A 22,481-nucleotide genomic window follows, 5' to 3' on the forward strand; every position below is an offset into this window, starting at 1 on the left:
GGACAACTCTTTTGAAGATCTGAATGCAATTGAAACTGAGAAAATAGCTGTGATTAGAAGAATTAAGAAGTTACAAACTGAGAAGAAATTGTAAAAAGTTCAATATTGATGTGATATTATATTGTAAGAATTGAATGAAACCATTTCAGCCATCTGAAATACACTCAAAGCCTATTCGAATCATGATAGAGATGCAATTAGTGTGAATTGTAACTGTGAAAACATCACAAGCATTCTCAGATTATTGAAACTTACACTACAAGCATTTAACATCTTAATGGAAAGCGCTGTAACTACTGTCAGTAGGAGATGTAGTTGGGTACTACTTTGATAACTAGAATTTTAAGATCTCAGTATGAGTGTGTAATGCACTCGTTTATTATTTCCTTATTATTATCTTTGTTTATATCTTCGTCTATTCTTACCTCTTTCCATTATACTCTCGCTACCATTATTTCTATATGTATATATATATGGATGCATATATTTCGCACATCTTCTTTCTCTTTCTTTTCCTCTTCAGCGATTAGCTACAACTACAACTTCAACTATCCTACTACTATAATTATTATTACTATTATCTTCTACTACACTATATACTATCTTCTACTATTCACTCTTCACATTGTCATCACCCCTCACAGAGTGATCATTTTTCTTAAAAAGATATGGAAAAGTTCTGAAGTTAAAATATGAAAGAATTTGAAAACTTTGTTACAGCTGCTATCATTTTCCATGTCAGTGATCTTGATTATTACAATGAACACGATCATCAGAAGATCATTGAAGCCATCACTCATTTCAATGTTGAAATGCAACAATGTAGATATAAACATACACATGATATGCAAATTTTGCCACCATGGAAAGAATTTGTTAGCTGAATGCAATATCAAGTCACTGATTCACATAAAAGTTTTTGAGATGCAGATAGACAGTACTGGAAAACAGAGCAATAAAAAAAATCAAACAATTCAACAATTTACTTTACATTTACAATCAATTGAAGAGTGTCTACAGCATTTTTATAATGAATATCATTGAAAATCACATCTCTATATGAAAGTTCTACCTTTCATTTGCTGAGAATTTGACAATTATGCAATCAAACTGAAAGAGTTAAATTATGATGCCACTCTTCACAAACTTGCAATGGCAGAATCAAATCTGTCAGAAAGAGAGAAGAAATTTAAAGAAAAGTTAAATTTCAAAAGCTCTACTTAAAGCTTTAACAACAGAAATAATGCTGATAATAAATCACGAAACAAACACAGATGAAATGACATTACAAAGTTTGATGACTCCATTCAATCAAAATAATGCCGTTATTGCAAGCGATCAGAACATACCATCGATTCATGCTTTAAATGATTTAAAAATGAATTCAAGAACATCAAATCCAACTTAAAATTTAATATAAAAGACATGAAGAACTCAAAGAACTCAAAAATCATTTTTTAAAATGTGCCATTCAGTTTACAATGACAGCTATAAACATGGAAAATCAATGTAAAAACATCTTAAACTTCACTGTCATAGTGGAAATTGCTACATCTGAGAGTCTGTAAAAAGTGTTTGCATTAATAAACTTTGAGTCAGAAGTGAACTGTGTTAATGAATTCTGAGTAAAGAATTACAATCTAGAAGCTGCTCATCATAATATCAAGATGATCAAATTAATTGATGAATGTATAATGCATTTTTTTAAAAAGTATAACATTGCAGCTATTGTCACTGATCACAAAAGTAATGCACAACAGACATCTCATTTCTTTCATGTAATGAAAATGAAGAACTACAATCTTGTGTTGGAATTTCCTTGATTAAAACAAATAAATTCTTTTACAGATTGATCAGATGAACAATTCTTCTTCAGAAGCTTTGAAAATGAACAACAATTTCAAATTATTTTTAAATAAAATGTTTAATTAAAGTTTTCATCAGAGTTAGAGTAGAAATGCTTGTAATATTATCTACAAAATGTTCAAAAGATTTAAAACATGCTTTATATATATTCTCAATCATCCTTACAACTACCCACGAACGTAGGGGTACATTTGAATTTTCCACTTTTCCAACTGCTTTTCGTATAATTTTAACCCTCCAACCCGTTCAATATCATCGCACGCCCTCTGCGATCTCTCTACGTGTGTGTACTGCACAGGTTGAGTGGTCATGGAGCCCTCAACGCCCTCCCGTCCGCCCAAGGACATCGACACGGCCTACACCAGGCCACTGGAGCCGGAGTCACCGGCCAATTTTGTCGTTGGAAAGGCTGGCAAGAGGCAGAGGAAGACTGTCACAATGCCTCCCCCAGTCCTCAAAGGAGCCAGCGACAGCATCCCCACGGCCACCTCTCGACTGCAGAAGCAGTTTGAGGAGGCTCAGCAGCAACAGAACCTGCAGCAGAAGGCTCTCATCAGATTGGCAAAGACTCTGGACAGCTGGGTTGAGGAGGAGAAGCAGTCAGTCAGTCAGAACTTTGCCCGAATCTTCTGTGAGAGGTTTGTCAAGTATGTGACAGCAGATCTGAATGCAACATCAATTCTGAGAGGGGGTGCTGCCCCGGATACTCATCCGCAGCCAAATGCAGCAAAGACAGGTGCGAGGGAGCCGACTACCTGGGCGGGTGTTGCTCAGAGGGGGAAAAACTCTGCCCTCCCTGGGGTTGCCCCTGCCAAGACTGCGGCTTCCTCGGCAGGCAGGGCTAGTGGAGCGAGCCTGCAGCCCAAAAGCGCCAGTCAGCCAGGGGGCCCCACAGGGGGCACAAAACAGCAGGAGGACCCACGAGTCCTCGTCACCCTCCAGCCAGGGAAACGGGTCGCCCGGCTACAGCCATATGCTGTGCGGCAGGCAATCGCTGCAAACATTCAGGGGGTGGGGGATGTGGCCAATGTGCCGAAGGTGGAGCCCACCAGGACAGGTTGGGCGATCACACCAAGCGACAGAGGCATACGCGACGCTCTGACCACTGAGAAGGCAGTGGCTACTCTCTGTGAAGTCCTTGGCGCCACGGAGATCCGGCTACCAGAGCGGTGGTACAATTATGCTGTCCCAGGGGTCCCAGAATTTGTCCAGGACTGGGAAGGGGCAAGAATCCCCACAGACAAGATGATTGAGGGAGAGGTTCTGGCTCAGGCAAAGGTAAAGCCAGTGAGCTGTCGACCCTCGCGTCATGGGGTGAACCCCAAGACAGGGAAGATTACATGGATTGTCTCCTTCCTTGCCCCGGTAAAAGGCTTCTCACTCTTCAATGCCAGTGAGAGGGCCAGGCTGATTGAGAAACGGCCTTTGACAGTGAGACATAACCCAGGATGCCAGGGGTTCTGCCACCCACCAAAGTGTGCGCGACTGGCAAGATGCTCCAACTGCAGTGAGCCCACAAGCCAGCATGAGGGGCCAACAGGCGCGGAGTGCAAGAGAGCGCCAAGATGTGCCAACTGCTGCCAACCCTACCCAGCTGGGCATCAGCACTGCCCTGCCGCACCCAGGCGTGTGAATGGCACCCTCAGGCGCCTAACTCAAAAAGAGCTAGCAGCTGTTCGCCGCCTTGGCGACAGGTGCCACAGGGACGCTCAGGAGCGGCAACCGCCGCCAGCACAGCCAGCACCAATGGTCGCAGTGGTGGTGCCTACACCAACCGCTCAGTCAACCCAGTCAACACAGCCCGCTGGGCTAGCACCCCGCAAGCGGGCGGCGACTCAGAGTTCCATCAGTGAGGAGGGTGCCACCTGGCAGATGGCCCGCACCAGGCGACGCTCAGCTCGCACAGCAGTGCGGCAGCACAGCCAAGCAGCTAAAGAACAGTCTGACTCCAGCATGCAGATGGCAGGTCTGGAGGTCTTCAACCTCATCCCGCAGGTGGACTTCGGCAGCAGCTCACCAAGTGACTCCTCATGCTAGGACACCAACACCAGCGACGCGGCTGGCGCCGCAGGAACAACCAGCAGGAAAATCGCCCCCTGCAGGTCTTCTGGGCAAATACAGCCAGGGCAGCCCCCTGTCACACAGCAGCTTTGCAGCTTGCTTTCGAGCAGGGCTGTGAAGTGGTCTGTATACAGGAGCCATACACACACCCTGGCACCAAGACTTCTAACCACCCAGCGTATGAGTGCTTTGCGCCTATAGACCGCTGGGATGACACTAACCCGGAGCAGCAAGAGGAGGAGAGGCCCCGGGTCATGACATATGTACGCAAGGGCTCAAAGACAAGGGCACAGCAACACCGGTCTGTGCAAAGCAGGGATCTGCTATGGGTCAGTGTAAATGGCTGCCACATTCTCAATGTGTACAGACAGGCTGGGACAGACGCAGTCATGGACTATCTGACCAATCTGAGCCCACCAGCCCGCTGTCTGATAGGTGGGGATATCAACGTACGGCATGATGCCTTTGAACCAGGGGCAGTGAATCTGCACCGGGGCGGGGAGCTTGTCCAATGGGCCAGTGAACATGGGATGGACTTTGTGGGAGAGATAGGGGTTCCGACTCATGCAGCAGGTCATGTGATTGATCTCACCTTCTCCAATGTGGCCTTTGCTTCCACTACAGTGCGTCAAGATCTACACTGCGGCTCAGATCACCAGTCTATGATCACTATGCTGCCAACAACACCTCAAACACAGCCGAGTGATGCTCGGATCAAGATCACAGACTCTCAGCTGGAGCCCTTTGCAGATCTTGTCAGAGGTCTCATGGTGGACATGCCTTGCCCAGAGGGGGTTGGAAATGTGGCACAGCTTGATGATCTGGCCCAGCACTTCACTCAGAGTCTTCTGGCTGCAGCTCAGGCAGTCAGTAAGCCAGCTCAACAAGGGCGGACCACAGCCCCCTGGTGGACAGCAGACTGCCGAAGAGCGCACCGAGAGCTCACCACTCACCAGACAGAGGCCGCGAAGCACCAGTTCAAGGATGCAGTGCGCAAGGCCAAGCGTGCATACTGGAGGCAGGTGATCAATGAGGCCAGAGATGGTAGAGACCTGTACCGGGTGGTGGCATGGCATAAGCTGGAACCCAACCTCAGAGCACCCCCTCTGGTGATTGGGGATCAGGTCATAGAAGAGACAGCCGCCAAAGCTGAGGCACTTCAACAAGCAATTCTGAAGCGATACAACTCAGCTGATGATCTGGAGTACAACCCACTGGATGATGAGCACTGGAGCGGCATGGGGAACCTGCCCTGGAACCCCCGGGTTGGGATGGAGGAGGTGGAGCGCAACACCATTGGGGTACAGAGCACCTCCCCAGGCACGGATGGAATCACAGTGCGGATGCTCAAAGCATGCTGGCAGCATGTGTCCCTCTTTATACAGCAGCTATACAACTGCTGCCTCCGGCTCTGCCACTTCCCACGAGCCTGGAAACTGGCAGAGGTGGCAATGATACCCAAGGTGGGTAAGAGAGATAGAAGCTCAGTCCGCTCCTGGAGGCCCATTGCCCTGCTTTCAGTAATCTCCAAAGGGCTGGAACGCATCATTGCAAGGCGACTGGCCTACACGGCACTCATTCACGGCATAGTCAGCCCACAGCATGGGGGGGCGCTGCCCAGACGATCTGCAATGGACCTGGTAGCTGCTTTCACCCATGAGGTGGAGGCAGCCTTCGCACAAAACAAAGAAGTGTCCATGGTCACAATGGATGTGCAGGGTGCCTTTGATGCTGTGCTGCGCAGGCGGCTGCTTCAGCGGATGGCGCAGCAGGGGTGGCCACGCGAGCTGCTGCAGCTCATTGACAGTTTCCTCACTGAACGCAGAGCTCAGGTCCGGCTGGAGGGGACCACCACAGCAGCACATCAGATGCAATGTGGCACGCCACAGGGGTCTCCTTTGTCACCAATACTGTTCCTTCTGTACCTGGCAGAGCTGCTGTGGCAAAACTCGGAGTTGCGCTTTGGCTATGCGGATGATCTGAACATCTGGCGGGCGACCCACTCACTTGACAACAATGCCACCCTTCTCAGACAAGATATACAGAGTATTCTGAGGTGGGGGGAGATAAACAAGGTGGCCTTCGCACCAGAGAAACTTGAGATGATCCATCTTACAAGAAAGCGACACAATGAGGCACCAGCAGTAGTTGTGTCTGAGGACCTCACTGTTCACCCTGTTACTGCCCCAGCTGGACAGGAGCCAGCACTTCGCTGGCTGGGTGTACACTTCGACAGAAGGCTCACCTGGAGACCACATGTCTCCACCCGGGCAAAGAAGGCAAGGGCCGTGGCCCAGCACATCCGGAGTCTGGGAAAGACCAGAGACGGGCCCCCAGCAGACGCTCTGCGGAAGGCGGTCACCACCTGCGTGGTTCCCTCACTGCTCTATGGCACAGAGGCCTGGTACGGCGGCCGCACGCAGCCAGCAAGGCACACGGGCAGGAGTGGGGAGGTTAGCTCCCGCCTGGGATGGCATGTGGGGACAGTTGAGAAGGTGCTTACTATGGCAGCCAGAGGGGTCCTCCCAGTTTTCCGTACAACGCCCATCGCTACCCTATACCGGGATGCTGGGCTCCCATCAGCAATGGTAGCTCTGGAGGAGGCCAAAATTCGATTCGCGACAAGGCTTCAGGTGGTGGATGAGAAGCACCCACTGGCTTCACGGATAGCACCTCCAATGATCACACGAGGAAGAGGGGCTGGAACCCGGCAGCGCTCAAAGACCAAGATCCAGCGGTTGGGGGCGCTGCTACCTGCAGTCAATAGACCCACACTTGCCATCCCACACTACTCAGAGGGATGCGGGACAGACCCCACAGAGGGTGTAGACAAAAAGAGTGCTGCTCAGGCATTCAAGGAATGGTGGAGAAGTCAACCCTCAACAGATCTATATGTTTTCTCAGATGGATCAGAACGGAACCTTGACAACAGCAGGCAGGTGGGCTATGGCTTCATAGTCTATCAGGGAAATAAACAGCTGGCCAGCTTCTCAGCTGCGCTGAGCCCTATGTCACATGTCTTCGACGCTGAGGCAGTTGGTGCCTGCCGGGCATTGGAGTGCGCCGTGAAGCTCCTACCTTGTGTCACAGAGGACAGCAGCAACCCTCAGATCTGGCTCTGCCTCGACAACACCTCAGTCATCTGGGGCATACGGGGCAGTGCAGCAGCCTCCTCAAACTGGGCCTACAACCGCTGCCATGAGCTCCTCAGACAGCACAATGTCGGCCTGAAATGGGCTCCTGGGCATATGGGGATAGAGGGCAATGAGGAAGCAGACCGCTTGGCTAAGCGGGCAGTCTCATCCACTGCAGCCCCAGCCTATGGTCTCGAGGCCACACCCACAGTCAGTGGGGTCCGCACAGTGGCCAAGCAGCTCAGCCAAGAGGCAAGGCGAAAGTGGTGGAGTGGAGCCTGTGGCAGGCTCTCTGACTGGTACCGGGGCTGGAGTTTCAGCAGGCCGACTGTGGAATACCAAGTGAAGGCCCCTCCGGAGCTCACCATGCCACGGCATGCCCTTCACCGCTGGCTCGCACTCCGCTCCTCTCATGGGGACTTCTCCTGGTACCACAGGCGTTTCCAGCATGCAGATGCGAGGCTCACCTGTGTCTGTGGACACAACAAGAGCCCAGAACATTTGGTGCTCTGTCGACACTCACAGAGGCACTTTCTTCACTGGCCCAAGAGGCCAGCAGCACGGCCACACAACCGGGCGACAGCTGTTGCCTATCTAGGGTCTCTGACCCCTACAGACTTTGTAGAACTGCTGGACTGCACGCAGTTCTACACACGGTACTGCACAAGGTAACGCAGCCGGCTGGCTGCAAACCATCTGACAACCCCCGCAGCAGTTCCACGAGGCCGGCCTGCTGAGTACACCCACGGTAGCTAGTGCAACTGCCAGGGACATCACAGTCTATGCAGACAGTACAGATAGCACAAACTAGGCTCATCTGTCTCAATTAGCTGTGGTGTAATCAGTACAGTCTACGTGTCTGACTCAGCTGATATGGTTTTGACTGCCGGCATTGTATCTACGCGTGCTCTGCTTTGTTTTCCTCTCGTTTGCCCTTGTCTCTATCGGCTCAAATGCTTCTTCTTCCTTCTTTTCTTTGCTCTCTCTGTCATTCTCTGCTCTTTTCCTGTCACAACCTTCTTCAGTGCTCTCTCCTTCATTATTTATCTTGTCTGTCTTTCTTCTGATGTTAGAAGCACAGACAGCTTTCTGATCAACTGAGAGAGGTATCCCTCTCTGCTCACTATAAAGCCTTCCAGGCACGGCAGCGGCGGTCCCCTCAGGGAACCACACTATAGCCCCACCATGAATGGCCATACGTCGGGCCAGAAGTGGATGCGCAGCTCAGAAAAATCCTTTGCAATGAGCTGAGTCTTCTCAAGAGTTGCCACCTGGATTCTGTTTTCTCTCTCTGTGTACATAGAAATCTCTCCAGCGTAGCACGTCTCCATGCCCTTCGGGAGGCTTCTGAAACACGGGCGCTGCCCGTGTTTTCTCCGGGACGTTAAACCTATACATACATACATACATACCATCCTCCTCTGTGCCGCTGCCGAGTAGCAATCGCCTCGGCGCCGTCACATTACACTGACACTGACATTGACACTATTACTCTCTTTCATGTTCAATTCCATCAGCAGCTCTATCATCAACTCTTTAAATTTGCAAATTCATTATCTTTCACTCAAACAAATTTAGATCTCAATCATCATTGAATTCCTCTGCCATTCACTCAAACTTGTATCTGATATCAGTATAAAAGAAAGAAAATAAAGGGGAATAAGAGTAGAGCTTCAAGATCTAAATTTGATTATGCTGTATGTAATAATATTCCTCTTTGTCTAAAGAGTCAGTGTTGACAGAAGTTTCATTCTAATGATGTTAATTAAAGCTAGATCAAATATATTATATATATTACATGAAAACACGCTAATACAGCAGATCTCTCATATAATCCAGTATATTTTGTGTTTTTAATACATCAATATACACGCTAAAAAACGGCGCTAATTGTGCCTCGCGGCCAGATGAGGGGATTAATATAAAGAGAGATTTCCACCGGAGCTGGCTTACAGTAAAGGGTATTAAGTTTGAAACCCCCCCCTCTGACCGCTGAGATTACACTAATCATATAACATTAATATCTATATGCTGCTTTTTGTAAAGATCTTTATATTAATATTTTGTATACCATTCTTCTGCCTCTATAACTGCCTTCACTCAATGAGATATTGTAGCAGAAAGATTATATAGAATGCTATCATCAATTACATTTCATGTCTTTTTAACTGTCTCTATTAAAGCTCTTTTTATAACTACTATATCTGATGCATGCTTCAGCTCTAAATGCAGCTTATACATCTTCTGCTTCAACAGTGCTCAAAGATTCTCTATAGAATTCAAATGTGAAGAATATGAAGGTCAAGACATGATCTCTATATTCATCTCCTTAAGAACCTCTCTAACTATGTGAGTTGTATGAACCCTGGCTCTATCATGCATGAATATATCCCCCTCTCTTACAAATTCAGGTAAAAAGGGCCTTTACACATCCTTTATCACTTTTGAAGCAAGGGGTAAATAGTATGATAAAAGCAGCATTCCAACATAACTGGGTTTGGGTTAGTGATATCTTGGCATCACAGGTGTGACAGGGGGGGGTTTCAAACTTAATACCTGACACTGTATGTAAGAAGCGAGAACTTGTTTGCAGTGTTTGTCTGGAGGGTGAATGGTCGAGAGCCACAATGGAGATCGAGGAAGATGTGACATCTGTTGCAGCGTCAACATCACGGGTGGGGACAAGAATACCACACCCTCCCGCCACCGCCCCCGTGGAAGAGATCGCACAGTGCCTCCTTGGTCCCTGCAACGCCCATGGCCAGGCCAAAAAAGACAAAGGCCAGAGCCGGAGGAGCCTACAGTCAGGGTTCTGCTGCCTTTGTCGTGGCAACACGGCAATCCCGCGCGAATCAACAGGGAGTTAATCATGCATATAATGCCTTCCCCTATATTGGCTTTAGTAAGCCCCTTGCTACTTGCTACAGGACCCCGATATCAAGCTATCTCGCTGACTGCTTACTTGGTTCCCCAGGGAGAGCACCAGATGAGGTTCATCTTACCATGGCCCAGGAAGCTCGCAATACCGAGCGCTATACTAGCCGAAGAAGTAATCTCAATCTACGGTACAATGAAATAAGATTTGTCAGCGCTGGTGATTTGGTACAGGAGAGCCTCGAGGTCCCGAATGCACATGATATAACAAAGGCCCCGAACGTAGACCCACCGAGTACGATGGGCGAGGGAGATCTGGAGTCGGAATGTCGAAAGTGGTTAAATAACACAGTGGAGGTGGAACCGGGCCAGGCCGGAGCAGAGGAGGAGAGAGGAGTAAAAGAGGTTGGAGAAAAAGTCGAAGGATTGCTAGACGCCGACCGGGACTCCAAGGATATATTTTTCATAGATCGCGAGGGAGAGGATCCCGAGGAGAATATGCGAAGTGAAAATTCCACTGTAGCGCTTAACGTGTGCATGACTGCTCTATCAGTTTCCAGTGAAGATGAGGTGGTCTTCACAGGAAGGGGAAACCGATCCCAACGGCCTCCGGCTCACCGCAGCCAGAATCTTAATCCAAGTCGCCAACATGGACCCTCGATCCTGGATGATCCATTCATCCCAGGTTGTGGGGATGATGGAGATGACTATGAATCGGTGAGTTCCGGCCCGGAGTCTGCGTTTAATAGCGAATCGGATCCGGCAATGATCCATACCTCCGAATCAACCTTACTGCATCCAGCCGGGCCCCCCGAATTCATTAACCTCAACGGAAAGGAAAAGCGTTCCCACGCGCGTAAACCAAGAAGACGAAGATCGCGCTGGGATTCTGATGATTCGGAGATCCTGGCTGATTATATCGCGAACATGATGGATGATAACACCAGTGATGAAGGCGAAGATGAAGGCAAAGATGCTGGGATAGGTCAGGTTCACGTTCAGAACCAGAATAAATCTAGCCATTCCAGCACGAAGTCATGGAATTCTGCGGATCTTGAAGACTTGAATGATCTCAGCTCCTCCGATGAACTTCCGGACGAGATTGGACGCATCCTTTCTATGAGGGAAAAGGGCAAAAGTATTCAATACTTGCTTACCGGCGTGGGCCAGAGTGTTGACAAAGCGCGTTGGATTCGAAAGGAGCTTCTTACAATGCCTAGCGCGTCCGAATTGATTCGACGCTTCGAAGAAAACGTCGCTTTGATTGAATCACCGTGCGAGACAGTATCTGAGCCTTCGTCGGAACCTGGCGAAGAAGAAGAAGAAGAAGAAGAAGAAGAAGAAGACGATGATGATGATGATGATGATGATGATGATGATGATGATGAAGATGAAGATGAAGATGAGTTTGATCAAGATTTACATGACGGTATGAAACAAGATTTGAATGATGAGCAGATGGCTCGTCTACTTCAAACTCAAGACTCGTTTGGGTTGGGCACCGATGATTTCTTACTTCTCGATGGGAATGGAGGCTTTGGTGGCTTCAACAATTTCTCCGGACCAAAATTCTCTTACGGGTCATCATTATCCAAACCGAAAAAGCGACGAAACCGAAACGGGCATTTCCCCTCCGCCTCAGCTTTCGCAGACGCCCTCGATAAAGATCCATACGGTGGATTCGACGTTATGGATTTCGATCGTCCAAGCTTAAGGAAGAAACCAAAGGGCCGCCGCCATGCGCATCAATACGACTTCGACCTTTCTGATAGCGACTTGGTGCGTGAACTGCAAGCTTCCTGGGAAAACAACCGAAACAAGAAGAAAGCAAAAAAGCAGGAGCGCGAGGAACTAAGGGCAGAGGGGCTTTTGGGCACAAAATATGGAAAGATAGATATGAAGGCGAAATATACGGAAGGCATGAGCATTGATGATATCAAGCTGGAAATAAGGGCCTTCCTAGCATCCTCTTCCCAGAGGTATGATACCCTCCCCCATCTGTCTTCTATTTGAAAATTACTAACGGGCACTTGCAGCCTTTCATTGCCCCCAATGGACAAACGAAACCGCAAACTCGTCCATGAGATCGCAAACATCCTTTTGCTCAAGTCGATATCGCGCTGTAGCGGCACCTCGCGCTTCCCAATCCTCACCAAGACATCCCGCACACCCACCTTGGATAGCCAAGCAGCCGTCCACCGAGTCGATAGAATCTTCTCCAGTGGGCGCTTCATGCGGCGGATGGATAGACCCTCACGAGGTGACGGTGGTGGCTTTAGGCCGGTGGCCAAGTCCCGTGGTGGTGGCGGTGGTGTGAAAGCTGCTTCGTACATGGATGGCGACGTCGTTGGGGCGTCAGCGCCGGAGATCGGGGCCGGGAATAAAGGCCGCGCGATGCTTGAGAAGATGGGGTGGAGCACCGGGACGGCGTTGGGCGCCGTTAATAATAAGGGAATTTTGCATCCTGTTGTGCATGTGGTGAAGAATTCAAAGGCTGGGTTGGGTTAGGGGATTGTGATTTTTTTTTTTTTTGTCTTGTTGGGGATCCCTTTCACCCTCGTGCTTTTTTGTTGGTATGTTTAGCCTGGTGTCCAGGAGCTTACGGCATATAAAGAACCTTGCGATATTTATTATGGCATTGGATGCGATGGAGTAGACGGTGAGCAATTTGACTAGAAACGGGCGCGGAAAAATATTTAAGCGTTTTGACGCGTTCTTGAACAACATCAACACTCTCCTCATCTCTCCGTGATGCATCTGTAGCAGCACCAATACATGAGCAAGGCTGGTAGTAGGTGCTCAACTTTGGAATAGGAGGGTTCTTTAAAAAGAAAGGCACTGCATATCAAGAGGCTTTGATCAACCGTGGCCCGCCAAATAAAGGGTTGCTATACTCAAAACGCGAACAAGGCAGTAAATCACCATCTACTTGAAGTCAAAAATAAGTCGTAATGGTACGAATGATGTCTCGCGCTATGCACTAAATAAAACACCCAACAAAACCAAAATAATACCCATGCCGATCCGTGGAAAGCGGAAAATCTATGACAAAATCGTGAACCGTTCGTTACATGCCGCCGCATCAGCGCTTTGCGCCCTTCTTGCCGACTGCCCTGCCAGGCTGCTTATTATTAGGTTTAATGGCTGCCACGGACTGAGCATGGTTCAACACCTTGATATGGTTAAACAGTTTGGTGTTTGAAGTGAACGAGCTTTTGCAGGTCGCGCATGTAAACGTCTTGCCCTTCTTCCCTTCATCTTCGGCTGCAGCCGCAGCCGTAGCCGCACGTTTAGCGCGTTTTAGCTTTGCTTTTCCTAGTTTTGGCTGTGTTGGTTCGTCGTCGTCGTCGTCATTATCGTTGATGGATGTTTTTGATACGTCTTCCGTCAGGTCATTTAGGTTGTTGTAATGCGCTGTGTTGGTCGCGCTGGTTGTGTCTGTAGCGAAACGCTTTAGGAGAACCGCTCGCGGCGCGTAATCTTGGTCTGTATCGCTTGCGTTGGTGTAGTCTTCTGCTTCCTCAGGCTCTTGGGTTCGCGTTTGGGGCTCAGCTTCGCTTATGTTTGACTCCGGTATTCTAGGGTGATCCGACAGGTCATCTACATCATTTTCGTGGGCTGGTTCAACGATGTCTTCCAACTCATCTTCTGTGTCTGGGGAAATGGGCTCGGCATTTGCTTGGGCGGAAGTGGCGGTGGATGAAAGGGTTTTTGCGGAATTCTGTATTGAACTAGATGTGCTAACGCCCGTCTCCGTTTCCATTCCCGTGCTCAATTGTTGAATATGTTTATCCTCTGTCCTCATTTCCCAACGAAGCTGCTTGACAGCCTTTATGTGTTTTTTACTCCGCTCATGGGCATCAAACTGCTTCTCGCTCTTAAAGATTTTACGACAGACAACACACTCGAAATAATCCTGTTCAATCTCAGATTCACTGCTGCCGCTGAACATATCTTCCTCTACCTCTTCGCTCCGTGCCCATTCAGGCACCTGGTGGCCCTGCAACTTTGCTTCGTTTGCAGCGCGCGAGCGCGCCGCCTGGGCGGCCGCCGCATCCCGGAGGGATTTTTGCCGCTCTTCTTCGCTCTGCACGGTGGCTTTGAAACGGGGATCTCGCTTCTTCACAAAGGCGACAAGAGACCGGACCGCGTCGTTGAATTCTCGAATGCCCTCGTCTCTGAGTCGTCTGTTTTCCTTCTCCATCAACCTGCGGACCCTTCTATCTGGGGCTTCGGAGTAGCGGTATATATCCTTCCACGAAAACGATTTCTTTGTCGCAAACCCGCTCCATATCGAGTAAAACAGGCGGATGCTGTCATAACCATCATCTTTGTGGCCGAACGAGGGGTAGTCGACGGGTTCCAAGCCGTCCCATTGGCATGCCAGCTCCTCTTCTCGCGCCAGTGTCTCAAAGGTTTCCCGCAGGCCGCCAAAGAAGCCGGATGGTGCATCTGAGAAGTCCATACGAGGGTTGAATTTCATGATGAGCCTCGTTATATCCTCCGCGGTGGTCATCTTGATGTCATGAGAATACTGCGCAGCCGTGGGACCATCGTGGCCGGCCAGGATGGCGTCTCGATGAGAGTCATACCAGGCGCGCTCCTGGGGGTCTGATAAGACCTCATAGGCACCCTGGATCTGGGCGAAGATAGCAGTGGAAGCCTCAACATTGCCGTAGTTTCTATCTGGGTGGTGTTCGAGGGCCTTTTTTTTATAGGCCTTTTTGATCCTGTGCGGGGGTGGAAGATAAGTAATTAGTCTCAGGGTTTACCGGTGCCCTGCTTATGACTTCGCAGCATGCTGATCCCAGCGACTAACGCTATGCATAAGATAGAGCATAATCATAAACAAATTGGAGGATGTAGCATACTCTTCGTCTGTAGCAGTTCGTCCTATACCCAGCAGCTCATAGTAGTCCGTCTTCCTCGTAACATTATCCGCAGCTGGGGCACCACTGTTTCCCCCCGCAGCCGAGGAATGGCTCTGGCCCATGACCTCCCTGACGAAAGGCAGCAAGGGCGACGAGAAATAAAAAAAATCAAAGCGGGAGATTGGCAGTGACTTTGACATACAGTACGATGGTGAACAATTGAATCAAGCCAGAGCCGTGCCCGCAATTTCTTGATTAGTCATCCACATGTGCTCAAAGTGTATGGTATTATTGGTGCAATACGGTAATATATGCACTCTATTAGCGGTATTTTAAGTGTCAGTCGGTCATTACCCTGGGATTACAGCACGTGGAGGGCGTTTCACACCCATTGGAGGGCTTGGCATCCAAGGTTGCTGCCAAATTGCCCAAAACTGTCGGAGTCATCGATATCCGTGACATTCGCCTTCTGCTTGTCTCGCTCATAAACGCCGGCCACGCCCAGGATCCGTTGTCTGTCTGTCGTCTGTCGTCTGTCGCTTGCTAGACACCCCGTCTGAGGCTCGTACCGAGACAATATTTCCAACCACTGCAATGTATATTTGCGCCCTGTCTTTTCCATCCTTCGTCTCTTCCAAGATATCGGGCCGCGCTCCAGCTCTCCGCGCTTCTGAGATGCGACAGCCTTGATGGGGGCGATTTTTCCCGAGAGAGATTAGTTATTAGAGAAACTTAAATAGTTCCCTGTTATTGTTGCACATAGAAAAGTTCCGTTGGAGTTGGTTGAAAAATACCCATTGTCTATCCGCCTAAGCCAGCCCCGGTTATGAAGTTTGCGCATGACTACACGCAGATCCTCAACGCTGAGGATTACCCTTCCCAGTGGGTTCAGTCTGCAATCTCCTACAAGCGCCTCAAGAAATGTATCAAAAAGGTGCGTAAGGAGCTGCTGTCCCTGGGCCTACGCCCGGAGATTCTGAACCTCCTCTGGCACCAGAGTCAAGCGGCAAACGCGGCAGGGTATGATGGTGCTGGTGGTGATAGCCGGCCTTTCGGCTTCCAATACTCTCTGAGCAGTAAGTTTTTGATCGTTTTGAGTTATGATATTGCGCTTTGGGTATGGCTCTTTGACTATTTTTCGCAGAAAGCCCTTTAACGTCGTTCTGGCTGCCGAAATTGACCTTCGTCGTCGACCCCATGGATGGCTCCCCAATTGATGCCTTCGTCTCTCCTGAAACCCTTGAGTTCCTTCAACAACTGAACAAAATTCCGCTTCCGATACCTGCTGCTACTTTGGCTAGACTGGACTCTGAGTTGGGATCGTTTACCCATCATGGTTTCCTGGAAGTGGTTGCTGATGGGGAATTGAGCCTTGACAAACAGGGGGAACCGGTCAAGAAGCTAGATTATGACGCCGAAACAGTGCACTCCGTCGAGATACCGCTCTCCGCTGACTCGGAATTTTTCCATATTCTAAACAAAGAGTTATCCGGCTTGGACGAGCTCCAAGAACGAGAACAAATTGGACTAAGTGAACGGGCTAAGGACTTGCGTCAACAAATCGTTAAGATCACGAAGCCCCAATTCAGAAGATCTCAATCCGCCCTATATGTGTGGCGGGAAATATTCCGACTGTATATAGACATGCAGGTTTTTTTCTGCACCGACGAGCAGGGTTCTGGCCAGAGAGACGCCGAAACTGCCAGCCGGAAACTGGAGAAATTCCAAACAACGTTAAAACAAGGCCGGCAGATCAAAAAGCTTGGAAAGGAGGGCCGTTCCGCGCTTGAGGCCTTTCTGTGCATTAACAATGTTTTGTTGCAAAATCTAAAGTTCCAGGAGATCAATCGCACTGCCCTCACCAAGATCTTGAAAAAGTTTGACAAACGCACCGCTCTCCCAGCTGGGACTATTTTCCCAGAACTCATGGTTGTTGAGACGTTTTTAGCTGAAACTATGGCCAAGGCTGTCTGTTACACGATTTCCGAAGTTGTCCTTACTGTCATACCCCAGCTGGACGACTACCTATGTCCTATCTGTTTTAATATTTCGTTCAAACCTGTGCGACTGCGTTGTAACCATGTTTTCTGCATCCGTTGCTTGGTTGTTATGCAGAGAGCTAAACAGAACAACTGTGCGCTCTGTCGAGAGGGTGTCGTAATGGAGGCTACAGGAGGTATGTTAATATGAATTTTCTCCTTCTCTTTTTTACTTTAGCTCTCGTTCCCACGAGCATTGAAGTCCACGTCCTCCACAATATATAACTGACTTGGTTTGATGAATAGCAAACCTAGACAATGAACTTCTTGCATTCCTAGCGTCCAATTTCCCGAAGGAGACGAGGGCCAAACAAAAGGAAAACGAGCGAGCGGCGACGATCGACCTTTATGGTAATTCTTACGATTCTTGCTCCGTGATGTAGTGTGCTCCCACTGCCCACTTTTACTTCTATTAAATTTTATTTCAGTGATAATTTTAATTATAATTAAACCGACCGGACCCATGATAGGAAGAGGAAGATTTGTCCCGTATTCCAAGGCTTCTCTCTGTGCCACTGGAGAATAGGTAGAGCTGCCATCAACCGGGAGATAAGTATAGGGAGCTTACTCGCTTATTTGTCTTCTGTTGAGCCACAGATAAAAAGCAGGGCTAGAGGAGTTAGGTTGTGGCCATATATTGCGTTCAAGAACGTTTGATTTCAGAACACTACTCCTGCTGTACTATTTGGTTTTCAATGGGTGTATTGGGCTCTAATACTGTACATTCCGTATATATGTTCTGAATGATGGATGGCAGTTGTGAATAACGGTATCATGAATATAATACTCTTAATTTATTAATGTATATGTTTTTTTCTGTATTCGCATTATAAGTCACGTAATTAATTGTTATTCTTATTACATTATTATTCTTTTCTCAAAAAACAAGTCCAACCACTCTGGCAGTCCGCAGGTATGATGCAATCACAACTTTACTCTAAACTCCGAATTACCACTTGGCTCTGGCATTGGCTCAGTTTGAACTGCTCCAACACAATATTGGGGAGGCCTGCTATTTATTAGATTTATCTCCGGGAACAACAATGTCCTTCGCACTCAATCCCAAATCTCGTCCCTTCTGTTGCTTTTTTTGCATGGAAAATTTCTGTTATCATATTACTATCACTTATTTAACCCGTTGAACCCCTCCACCGTACAATCAACGAATAATGGCGCGGGCAACCCCGCCTACCCTTGAAAGCCTCCCAGACGAAGTTCTGCACAGCATCCTTTGCTACTCACCCGCAAGGACGGCACTAGCCCTGGAGCGCACATCTCGCCGTTTCAAAAGCGCAACAAACGTCCCTCTCCTATGGCGCCTGCACTGCCAGAACGATTTCAAATTCTGGGACCAGCGACATGAGCTCGCGCGACGATTGGTTGAGCCTGTCGGCTCCGTGGACTGGAAGGCGCTCTACGCGCTTCGGCGCCGGATTGATATCAGCACAACGCAGATTCTGGATAGCATTGTTAAAAACCAGACAGGGAGGATTGAAAAGACCCATCACATCGTGGAGTTTGGGTATGATGCGAAGGACACGTTGTTGCGGCATGCGAGGGCTGGGGAGGAGTGGGAAGATCATTTAGCAAGACGGTACGGTGGGATTTAAATACTTTTGCTCCCCTTTCCCCCTTCCCCCCTTCTCAGAACCTGGTTATTTACGAAGAAAGGGTATTGATCTGGGTTGCATAAATAGATATCATAGCAACGCTATTCTCGGTTGCCTTCATCGGACAATGGCCATACCGGTATGGAATAAACTGAGAAATAATGAAGATGTCTCGTTGGAGCGCGCTCTGGGGGCGTTTGACATGTTCGTTTTGGAAGATGGACCGGGGGATTTTAACGATGTACGTGGGATGATACCCCGATGCACTCATGCTTTAATCAGGATCAGGGGTTCTAATTAACAATGCTCCATAGATCTCAGATTGTCTTGAGAGTATCGTAACTCATTTGTCGACTGAATGTTTGGAGATCATGGAAGTTAAGCCCACGGAATAGAGCGACAAGGATAGCTAAGTATCTACGAGAGCATGATCTCACGGGTATCGACTCAAGCCGAGAGTATTACAACATTGAGCACAACTTTATAGGTTTGGCGTTAAGGAATCCCGGTCATAATTCTTTACCTCTCATTTCTTCAGCTATATACTGTTACGTTGCACGGCGATTTGATCTTGATGCTCATCCGTGTGGATTTCCATTCCATGTACATGTGATAATTCACCCTGCTGATGGCCACGATATGGATGGCAACCTGCTCGAGGATCCAGGCCAGCCTGGTGATCCCATATACATGGACCCGTTCCGCTCAACGGATGAAACGCGGGTAACTGAACTACAGGAACAACTGAGCTTCCTGGGGGCCTTGACACTGTCGCGGTCGACGTTTTTACGCGAATCCCTCGTGCAGAATATAGTGCTTCGCTGCAGCAAGAATATTATAAACTCAGTCTTTCAAACCCCGCGCATTCGCGACACCTGCCTTGATTCCGCCAGCGTGAAGTACGCCGCACTTTGGTCCTCCATTCTTTTCGCGGAATATGCAAACCACGACGCCCAGTTACCGGGCGTTTTCCCACCGCGGGAGGCTGGCCATGCTCCCATGCGACGGCATCTGCCATCGTTGATGGATAACGTTGCTTCCGATTTTCAATCGGATGTTTACCTCATCGAGGAGTACTTGATACCGCTGTTTGCGGATCTACCGGAGTATGCTCCGCTGCAAGAGAGTGTCCGCGTTCTGCGTGCCGGCGATGAGATCCCGAAACAGGTACGGAGACGCACTCCAGAGCATAAGAATATAAAATATAAGATCGGGCAGGTGTTCCGACATCGTCGTTACGACTATGTTGCTGTTATAACTGGCTGGGACGCCGAGTGCGGAGCTGGGGAGCAGTGGATGCAAAGGATGGGGATCGATCGGTTACGGGCTGGCAGACACCAAAGTTTCTACCATGTTCTGTACGTGGTTGTATTTTTTGTTTATCATATATATATATATATATATATTTATGCGGGATACGAACCGATTTGCTGACATGTTGTTTGTTCTTCCTTTTCAGGGTATGTGACAAAAGTGTACGATACGTGGCGGAGGAAAACATTGAACTGGTTTCATTAGAGATTTCTGAGCTTCCGCCTGCATTTCTGAAGTTGGCCGGTAAGCATTTCAAGAGGTGGGACTCAGAGTCGCGGAGATTCGTTAGCAATATCCGAGACGAATATCCGGATGACTGACCTCGGATCGTGACTGACAGTGGGTGTTTTGGTGTTGTTTTTGTGACTCTTTTTGGAAACCAACGGCAGGTGTTAGAATCGGATTCTTTATTTGTAGTCTGGATTGTGGATATTGCCATTTTCCCTCTCCATTCTCGTTTTCAATTCGAAGATTAAATCTGTGTTTGCTGTGTAAATAAATAGCCTGTTAAATGCCAACCCTACCCATAAATGCCGCCGTCTCTTCTAGCGTTAGCCCTTCCAGCTTCCCTTCCTCCAACTGCATGAGGATAGGAGATTTTTGGAACCTTAGCAATGAAACCAGCCATTCCATGACATATTCCTCGAACCGAATGAAAGGACACTTGTCCAAGATTTCTCCTATAACTGTCTCCCACCCTCTCTCGCCATCACCACCAACCAGAGATGTTTTCACAGAATCCCTCACGGACTCCCATTGAGCAATACGAGCCTTATCATCTTGTTCACAATCTTCATCATGATGATCATCACTCTCGACTTTGTAGGGATAATCCCATGCAAAAGCCTCGTTGGCTGCTTCCTCTATCATCGTGCCGTGTAACAAAATCTCCTCAATCGCAGCAAATAGCATAAACCGGACCGGTAATTCCATCCAGCTGGTGTCTGGTATGTCATGGTGGCACACCATCCCGCAGAGAGACATGCATTCCGGTAAGATATCCAATAGGCTGGCGACGGGGATATTGTCATTGCCGTCTTTGCCAGGGATGCCCATGTGCACGTACATGTCGCGTCGATTTCGCTCTAGATACGCTGAATCATTCATGACCGGCGTGCTTGCGGCTGTACGGCAGATTCTGTGGTCTTCGTTTTGACGTAGCCAATGCTCTGCGCGCTCTCTGTTCCGTTTTTTCTGGGCTTGGAGGGTTTCTTCCGACGGGAGAAATGCGCGGGAGCCATGATGATACCGTCGGCACAGGAGATTTGTTACCGTAAGGATTTGAAGTTTGATTCTCAAGTCTATCGGAAAGCATGAAGTGTTATTATTCTGATTGCTTTTATCGCTCTCATAATTGCTGTTGCGACTGTTATTGTTGAGATGATTGTATCGAAATAATTGCATGCATCCTGGCGACAAAGTAATCAATTAGCTTTCTTTTTGCTCCAACGATTAAACAGCCACACTGGTTGAAACATAAACTCAAATCTGTGTCTATTTTGTATTGAGAACAGAGCTAACCATCAAATATTCCAAGAATACTATCCCCATTTTTATTTGACTGCTCGCCAACCCGCCGTTGTACTATTCGGTCGTCTATCACCGCGATTACCGCTTTATGGAGGAGGTAATCCAACGTCATTAGATCCAACTCTAACTTCAGCTCTGGATCATCTGAGTCGGATGCCATATCTTTTCCCGAATTCTGGGAGGCTGTATGTTCTGTCAATTTTCAAGGAGAGCCCTTGTTTGATTAAATGGTCGTGTGGTGATGCTTCAACGAGGATCGTGCATGGGCCCACGACACACAACCAGAACTGCTTTCGTTTTATGTTGAAGATGAATGAATAAAATAAATAGCTGTGTTGATGGAAGAGTTCACTCTGAGATGATCGAATAATTAAGTTCCAGTTGCCTGCTCTTCCTTGAATCCCCGAAGGCGCCAATAAAGTGTTGTTGTTTAGCGTTTCAGTTTAATTTTCGGCAGCTTTTGGGCCTCCTTTTTCGCTGATGCTCCATCTTCTCCTATGGGATTTGTATTGAACGGAGTTATTTTTGCACTTTAGATGGAGATTTGAAGGCGCTGGTTGAAACGAAGAGATACATACTTCATGACATGTTTCAGAAATGGCAAAATATTGGTTATATCGAACATTATCATGACTGTAGCGACGGACAAAACTTTTAAATGGAATAACTAGTTATTTAATACACAGACTAATGCTTCAAGCATCAGTCAACGAACTGCTATATACGCAAGTAGATCAATACGCCAGTACTTCCTCAACCAGCTTTTCAATCACCTGCTTACGTGCAAGGAGACGCACCCAGGTGTGCACTGCCGGTCCGTAATCGTGTCTTCTGGCCGTTGCGTAGTCCTCATCAGCCCGATGCGACTGTTCCTCTTCGCTGATCATAATTCGTATATTTTTTTGAGCACCGACGAGCTCTTCCCGATAACCTGCCAATTCATCTGATGTGGCAGATTTATACTTGGTTCTGAGATCACTCGGAACATCTGCCCGTTCCACCTCTTCCCGCTCAATATTGATGAATGGATCATGGCCAATACTATTACTGTTTTCATTGATAGTCGCTGCTGTGCCATCCAGATCCGGTAGCGATATGCCAAGTGCAGACAGCTGCTCGTCTATGGTAGCAACGCACCTAAGGTTTGTAGCAAGCTGTGCTCTCAAATCGATCAGAGGGTGG

The 22,481-nt window shown here is 48.2% G+C and overlaps 9 protein-coding genes across 9 annotated transcripts; 6 read left to right on the forward strand and 3 right to left on the reverse strand.

The window, feature by feature from the left end:
• Positions 1–2,175: 2,175 nt before the first annotated feature.
• HCAG_03529 (predicted protein) lies at positions 2,176–3,903 on the forward strand (the record flags this gene model as incomplete). The annotated part of the gene is made up of 1 exon (XM_001541381.1): positions 2,176–3,903. The coding sequence occupies one exon, from the start codon at positions 2,176–2,178 to the stop codon at positions 3,901–3,903; it is 1,728 nt and encodes a 575-aa protein (XP_001541431.1).
• A 278-nt stretch (positions 3,904–4,181) lies between these two features.
• Positions 4,182–7,733, forward strand: HCAG_03530 (conserved hypothetical protein; the record flags this gene model as incomplete). The annotated part of the gene is made up of 1 exon (XM_001541382.1): positions 4,182–7,733. The coding sequence occupies one exon, from the start codon at positions 4,182–4,184 to the stop codon at positions 7,731–7,733; it is 3,552 nt and encodes a 1,183-aa protein (XP_001541432.1).
• Positions 7,734–8,002: 269 nt separating this feature from the next.
• HCAG_03531 (predicted protein) lies at positions 8,003–8,392 on the reverse strand (the record flags this gene model as incomplete). Its single annotated transcript, XM_001541383.1, has 2 exons — positions 8,003–8,095; positions 8,261–8,392. The coding sequence occupies 2 exons, from the start codon at positions 8,390–8,392 to the stop codon at positions 8,003–8,005; spliced, it is 225 nt and encodes a 74-aa protein (XP_001541433.1).
• Positions 8,393–10,064: 1,672 nt separating this feature from the next.
• Positions 10,065–12,443, forward strand: HCAG_03532 (conserved hypothetical protein; the record flags this gene model as incomplete). Its single annotated transcript, XM_001541384.1, has 4 exons — positions 10,065–10,454; positions 10,489–10,505; positions 10,658–11,914; positions 11,972–12,443. The coding sequence occupies 4 exons, from the start codon at positions 10,065–10,067 to the stop codon at positions 12,441–12,443; spliced, it is 2,136 nt and encodes a 711-aa protein (XP_001541434.1).
• Positions 12,444–13,017: 574 nt separating this feature from the next.
• Positions 13,018–15,198, reverse strand: HCAG_03533 (predicted protein; the record flags this gene model as incomplete). Its single annotated transcript, XM_001541385.1, has 3 exons — positions 13,018–14,665; positions 14,807–14,935; positions 15,161–15,198. The coding sequence occupies 3 exons, from the start codon at positions 15,196–15,198 to the stop codon at positions 13,018–13,020; spliced, it is 1,815 nt and encodes a 604-aa protein (XP_001541435.1).
• A 434-nt stretch (positions 15,199–15,632) lies between these two features.
• Positions 15,633–17,228, forward strand: HCAG_03534 (predicted protein; the record flags this gene model as incomplete). Its single annotated transcript, XM_001541386.1, has 3 exons — positions 15,633–15,882; positions 15,951–16,982; positions 17,092–17,228. The coding sequence occupies 3 exons, from the start codon at positions 15,633–15,635 to the stop codon at positions 17,226–17,228; spliced, it is 1,419 nt and encodes a 472-aa protein (XP_001541436.1).
• Positions 17,229–18,014: 786 nt separating this feature from the next.
• Positions 18,015–18,797, forward strand: HCAG_03535 (conserved hypothetical protein; the record flags this gene model as incomplete). The annotated part of the gene is made up of 3 exons (XM_001541387.1): positions 18,015–18,439; positions 18,552–18,659; positions 18,770–18,797. 3 exons carry the CDS (start codon positions 18,015–18,017, stop codon positions 18,795–18,797), a joined length of 561 nt encoding a protein of 186 aa, XP_001541437.1.
• A 297-nt stretch (positions 18,798–19,094) lies between these two features.
• HCAG_03536 (conserved hypothetical protein) lies at positions 19,095–19,983 on the forward strand (the record flags this gene model as incomplete). Its single annotated transcript, XM_001541388.1, has 2 exons — positions 19,095–19,813; positions 19,974–19,983. 2 exons carry the CDS (start codon positions 19,095–19,097, stop codon positions 19,981–19,983), a joined length of 729 nt encoding a protein of 242 aa, XP_001541438.1.
• A 1,746-nt stretch (positions 19,984–21,729) lies between these two features.
• HCAG_03537 (predicted protein) lies at positions 21,730–22,186 on the reverse strand (the record flags this gene model as incomplete). The annotated part of the gene is made up of 2 exons (XM_001541389.1): positions 21,730–21,794; positions 22,081–22,186. The coding sequence occupies 2 exons, from the start codon at positions 22,184–22,186 to the stop codon at positions 21,730–21,732; spliced, it is 171 nt and encodes a 56-aa protein (XP_001541439.1).
• Positions 22,187–22,481: the final 295 nt, after the last annotated feature.

This window comes from Histoplasma capsulatum, genomic scaffold, assembly GCF_000149585.1.
Source record: "Histoplasma capsulatum NAm1 scaffold_3 genomic scaffold, whole genome shotgun sequence".
Classification (NCBI taxonomy): domain Eukaryota; kingdom Fungi; phylum Ascomycota; class Eurotiomycetes; order Onygenales; family Ajellomycetaceae; genus Histoplasma; species Histoplasma mississippiense.